The 6,264-nt window shown below is 49.0% G+C and overlaps 1 protein-coding gene across 5 annotated transcripts in view; it reads right to left on the bottom strand.

The window, feature by feature from the left end:
* The window catches only part of LOC123746522 (uncharacterized), a 200,480-nt gene extending 196,076 nt beyond the window's left edge, over positions 1-4,404 (bottom strand). For all 5 annotated transcript variants that reach the window (XR_011227978.1, XM_069321729.1, XM_069321733.1 and 2 more), the window contains exon 1: positions 4,067-4,404. Coding sequence is in view for 4 of the 5 variants with exons in the window: in XM_069321729.1 (XP_069177830.1) it covers positions 4,067-4,255 (189 nt within the window). In the remaining variant the exon portion in view is untranslated. The remainder of the gene's footprint in view (positions 1-4,066) is intronic.
* Between the last annotated feature and the right edge of the window lie 1,860 nt (positions 4,405-6,264).

Here is a 6,264-nt window from a genome sequence, read left to right as displayed (position 1 = left end):
GAGTTGAGACAGCCACTGGAGGAGCAAGATAAGATTCAAGCCATCGGAACAAGATAGTTCTGTAGTTAAAGGTCCAAACCCACAGGGGTCTAACACCTTCTAACATTGTAACAAGCAATATAACAAGTCGTAACAACGTTAGACAGCACAAAGCTGTCTAACTCCCAGATGCATAGTTACTGCCAGGGGTGAACAGAGGCATCAGGGTGAAATATGCCCCCCTTTGTATCCGCCTCGACCGGAAATGGAATCCAGTTTCGTGGTCTGCAAATCCCGAAAGTTTCCCCACACACACATGTGTATGTGTTGTGGTGGTAGAAGGCAACCCGTTCTCGCAAATTCGTAAAGTCAATATTGACTTATTAAATATGTGCATAGGTGACATACTTAACATAATAGATACCCTTAAAAAGATTCATAGAAAACACCGACCTTACCTAACCTTGTTAGTATCTTAAGATAGGCATCTTATTGCTTCGTAATTACAATTATTACTTAACCTATACCTATTATAGGTTAGGTAATAATTGTAATTACGAAGCAATAAGATGCTTATCTTAAGATACTAACAAGGTTAGGTAAGGTCGGTGTTTTCTATGAATCTTTTTAAGGGTATCTATTATGTTAAGTATGTCACCTATGCACATATTTAATAAGTCAATATTGACTTATTAAATTTGCGAGAACGGGTTGCAGAAGGACTGGTAGTTGTGGTAGGAACGGTGGTAGGGGTGGTAATGGTAATGGTGGTAGGGGTGGTAGAGGTGCTGGTGGTAGGGGTGGTACTGGTGGTAGGGGTGGTACTGGTAATGGTGGTAGGGGTGGTAGAGGTACTGGTGGCAGGGCTGGTAGAGGTACTGGTGGTAGGGGTGGTAGGGGTGGTACTGGTGGTAGGGGTGGTAGGGGTGGTAGAGGTACTGGTGGTAGGGGTGGTAGGGGTGGTACTGGTGGTAGGGGTGGTACTGGTGGTAGGGGTGGTAGAGGTACTGGTGGTAGGGGTGGTACTGGTGGTAGGGGTTATCTTGAGGTTATCTTGAGGTGATTTCGGGGCTTTTTAGTGTCCCCGAGGCCCGGTCCTCGACCAGGCCTCCACCCCCAGGAAGCAGCCCGTGACAGCTGACTAACACCCAGGTACCTATTTTACTGCTAGGTAACAGGGGCATAGGGTGAAAGAAACTGCCCATTGTTTCTCGCCGGCGCCTGGGATCGAACCCAGGACCACAGGATCACAAGTCCAGCGTGCTGTCCGCTCGGCCGACCGGCTCCCACCGGGGTGGTAGAGGTACTGGTGGTAGGGGTGGTACTGGTGGTAGGGGTGGTAGAGGTACTGGTGGTAGGGGTGGTACTGGTGGTAGGGGTGGTAGAGGTACTGGTGGTAGGGGTGGTACTGGTGGTAGGGGTGGTAGGGGTCATAGAGGTACTGGTGGTAGGGGTGGTACTGGTGGTAGGGGTGGTAGGGGTCATAGAGGTACTGGTGGTAGGGGTGGTAGAGGTACTGGTGGTAGGGGTGGTAGAGGTACTGGTGGTAGGGGTGGTACTGGTGGTAGGGGTGGTAGAGGTACTGGTGGTAGGGGTGGTAGAGGTACTGGTGGTAGGGGTGGTAGAGGTACTGGTGGTAGGGGTGGTACTGGTGGTAGGGGTGGTAGAGGTACTGGTGGTAGGGGTGGTAGAGGTACTGGTGGTAGGGGTGGTAGAGGTACTGGTGGTAGGGGTGGTAGAGGTACTGGTGGTAGGGGTGGTACTGGTGGTAGGGGTGGTAGAGGTACTGGTGGTAGGGGTGGTACTGGTGGTAGGGGTGGTAGAGGTACTGGTGGTAGGGGTGGTACTGGTGAAGGGGTGGTACTGGTGGTAGGGGTGGTACTGGTGGTAGGGGTGGTACTGGTGGTAGGGGTGGTACTGGTGGTAGGGGTGGTAGAGGTACTGGTGGTAGGGGTGGTACTGGTGGTAGGGGTGGTACTGGTGGTAGGGGTGGTACTGGTGGTAGGGGTGGTACTGGTGGTAGGGGTGGTAGAGGTACTGGTGGTAGGGGTGGTAGGGGTGGTACTGGTGGTAGGGGTGGTACTGGTGGTAGGGGTGGTAGAGGTACTGGTGGTAGGGGTGGTACTGGTGGTAGGGGTGGTACTGGTGGTAGGGGTGGTAGAGGTACTGGTGGTAGGGGTGGTACTGGTGGTAGGGGTGGTACTGGTGGTAGGGGTGGTACTGGTGGTAGGGGTGGTTCTGGTGGTAAGGGTGGTAGAGGTACTGGTGGTAGGGGTGGTAGGGGTGGTACTGGTGGTAGGGGTGGTACTGGTGGTAGGGGTGGTAGAGGTACTGGTGGTAGGGGTGGTAGGGGTGGTACTGGTGGTAGGGGGTAGCAGTGCTGACAGCCCTGATGAAGGTCAACTGATCAACTCCCACGTCCCGCCCCTCAACGCAGTGAGCATCGAACTGACAGCAGTTAAGGCATCAGTGGCGCCGGCAAACTAGCCAAGTCACCGTACCCTGAGGGCAAGGGGTCAAGCCCCAAGGGGAAGGAGGGGGGTGAGAGGGAGAGGTTGCAAGTGGGGGGGGAGGGTTACAAGAGAGATAGTGTTGCACAGGGGGGGGGTAAGGAAAACATGTGTTGAGAGAGAGAGAGAGAGAGAGAGAGAGAGAGAGAGAGAGAGAGAGAGAGAGAGAGAGAGAGAGAGAGAGAGAGAGAGAGAGAGAGAGAGAGAGAGAGAGAGAGAGAGAGAGAGAGAGAGAGAGAGAGAGAGAGAGAGAGAGAGAGAGAGAGAGAGAGAGAGAGAGAGAGAGAGAAAGAAAGAGAAAGAGAGAGAGAGAGAGAGAGAGAGAGAGAGAGAGAGAGAGAGAGAGAGAGAGAGAGAGAGAGAGAGAGAGAGATAGATAGATAGATAGAGAGAGAGAGAGAGAGAGAGAGAGAGAGAGAGAGAGAGAGAGAGAGAGAGAGAGAGAAAGAGAGAGAGAGATACACTTGTGTATTATATTCGGTTGCAACATCTGTCAATCATTTCTGTCCAGGACGGTGATGGATTGAGACAGGTGTGTGTGTGTGTGCCTGACGAGATGACGGTATCCAGTCTGTCTGTCTCTGTCTTCCTCTCTGCTACTGTATCTTTCTGTTTCTATTTGCCTGTCTCTAGTTATCTGTGTCTGTCTCTCTCTCTTCCTGTCTGTTTACCTGAGTCTTTCTGTCTGTCTGTCTGTCTGCATGTTGATTTCTATTCTGCTGTCTGTCTCTCTCCGACGGCCATTCTGTCAGTATGTGTGTCTACTGGTCTGTCTGTCATCCCAGATACAGACAGGATACGTTCACTATTGGCTCAGTTGACAGGTTCTGGGAACGACAGGAAACGGGGGCTAACAAGGCTGTTAAAGAGCTATTGAACCAACCCATAACTATCGTCATCCTTATTTTATCCATGGCCACTGTCATGTCAATATGACAGTCATAGTACATCATCATCTAACATCATCATCATTGTAGTTCATGAACACACACACACACACACACACACACACACACACACACACACACACACACACACACACACACACACACCTGTACACCTACACCTATATGTACTGGTATATATGTGCTCCTCATATACACATATATGTATATGTGTATACACACATATATGTATATATGTGTGCTCCAGACATATATACCAACCTGCGTGTATGATATAAGAGGAGAGAGAGTAGGCGGGTTCAGCCACCAGCCGGGGTAAACCCACACTGATTTATGAACAGGTAAAACACAGGTGAGAACACAATTATCTTAATTACAAGGACGGAGGAGGGACAGTAATTAAGGCTGGTACAGGTAATGGAGCCGCCGGGAGGAGGAAGAGGAAGAATAAGAGGAACAGAAAATGTCAACAGGAAACTATAGACAAGAAACACACACACAGGTGTTTGGAACAAGTGTGCTGCTAGAACACCTGCGTGAGAGGCTTCAACATACGTAGCAGCCAACAGATGCGGAAGTCAACAGTGGGAAGGGAGGGAGCATTCAAACATTTGGGCGGGAAAAAACAATAACATTCGGCGGCCATCTTGGAAAACGCAAAGTGACACTAACCTGTCTTTTCTTCCTGTGTTTGCCGCATGCTAGCCTGTCCGCCAGGGCGGCTAGGAGGCCACAGAGGACGCCCATGGCCCCGCCTCCTCCCCTCTCCTCAGCAACGCCCTGGCGCCCATCGTCGTCGCGCCCGTCCTCGCCGCCAGGGACCCTGGCCGAAGTCCCGCCTTTCCACTTCAGGCAGGGCATGGCGCGGGAAAAGCAGTGGTGACGTCGATGGCGGCAAGGGCGCAGGCGCAGCTTGAGACGTTGGCCCTCATGGTGATACACTCATTTTCTAATTCTAGATCATTTTATGAGTTGTGTCCTCATTTAGGGACGAAAGGGAAGAGGAGTTACAGCAATTTTTTGTTTTTGTTTCAACTCGCTAGAAAGGAACATGGGGATGTATGAGTCACTCCTTTGGCAAAGTGTCGTTCAACGTTTTCTTTCTTTCTCTACGCCGTTTTCTTTCTTTGTCAATAACACCATTTATTGTCTTTATCAACACAGTTTTCTTTCTTTGTCAACAAGGTCTTGTTTCTTTTTGAACAGCATCGTTTTCTATCTTCCTCAACGCTGTTTTCCTTCTCAACAACACCGTTTTCTATCTTCCTCAACACTGTTTTCTTTCTCAACAACACCGTTTTCTATCTTTCCAAACAATCGTTTTTTTCTCTATTAATTTTAATTATATTTTCGTATTCATATCTTAATCATAAACACGAAACAATCTTCCAATCAACTTAATATACAGTTTATTCCAATCATATTCCCCAATAGAAGAAAATTGTCTTGGAGTTTGCACATTATATATTCAAAATTGTTATATCTGAATATTTTATATATTTCTTAATCTGTTGGGAAAATGTAGAAAATGAATCTAATAATATAAGAGATGAGAAGCAATGAGGGGAATAAATATTATCTGTTGGTTAACATATTGGCACAAAAGGTTCCGATGGGTTTAAGGTCCGAATGATGACTATATAAGCACTTTGGTGCGGAAATGCCATAACTGAAACTATGTTTGTGTGAAATAAAGTGTCCCCATCAGCTGGACGGTAGAGCGACGGTCTCGCTTCATACAGGTCGGCGTTCAATCCCCCGAGACCGTCCAAGTGGTTGGGCACCATTCCTCCCCACCGTCCCATCCCCAATCCTTATCCTGACCCCTTCCCAGTGTTATATAGTCGTGATGGATTGGGGCTTTCTCCTCACAGTTCCCTCCATCCCTTTAGGTGTTCTAATAGCCTTTTTTCGTATGATGTTTTCCATCACCTTGCATGATGTGCAAGATGGGACACAGGTCTGTAGTTTAATACCTTCTGTCAGTTTCCCTTTTAGGTATATTGGCACTACATTGGCTGTCCTCCAACTTTCTGGCAGTTCTCCTGTTTCCAGTGACGCGCGCGCGCGTGTGTGTGTGCTCATCTATTTGTACTCACTTATTTGTGTCTGCAGGATCGAGCACTGACTCTTGGATACCCGCCTTTCGAGCCATCGGTTGTTTATAGCAATGACTACGGTCCTCTGTGTGTGTGTGTGTGTGTGTGTGTGTGTGTGTGTGTGTGTGTGTGTGTGTGTGTGTGTGTGTGTGTGTGTGTGTATACTCACCTATTTGTGCTTGCGGGGGTTGAGCTTTGGCTCTTTGGTCCCTTTGGTGTGTGTGTGTGTGTGTGTGTGTGTGTGTGTGTGTGTGTGTGTGTGTGTGTGTGTGTGTGTGTGTGTGTGTGTGTGCGCGCGCGCGCTCGTGTCTGTGTGTGTGAAAAAAGCCAGATGGGTGATGATAGTGGAACACAAGCAGTGGGTGTTTCACGCGGCGTCCAAACACAACAAAGTATTGCCAAGCCTCCACAGGTGTTGTCAATGTCCCCGTGTGTTGACAACGTGCAACTGTGCCCCCCCCTCCCCCCCCCCCCTTTGCAACTCTAAGGTGCTTCCTTGATCTCTATATGTTACCATGGCATTGTCAACACCCTTTAAGGTGTTGCGTTGTGTTCCAGGCCTAGAGTGCTTGCAAGATCTGTGAGTCTTGAAGATGTTGTCCCGAATCTTGTGTTGGAGGTCTAGAGTGCTTGCAAGATCTGTGAGTTTTGAAGATGTTGTCTCTGATCTTGTGTTGCAAAAGCGGAGAGAAATTTGAGTTGAGAGTCATGGATTTTAGAGTGTTCTCTGCTATGTAACTCAAGTCAGAGAATCACGCTTGCATGGTAGTA

The sequence above is a fragment of the Procambarus clarkii genome, chromosome 10 (genome assembly GCF_040958095.1).
Source record: "Procambarus clarkii isolate CNS0578487 chromosome 10, FALCON_Pclarkii_2.0, whole genome shotgun sequence".
Lineage (NCBI taxonomy): Eukaryota > Metazoa > Arthropoda > Malacostraca > Decapoda > Cambaridae > Procambarus > Procambarus clarkii.
This window is presented reverse-complemented; position numbering and strand designations above follow the sequence as displayed.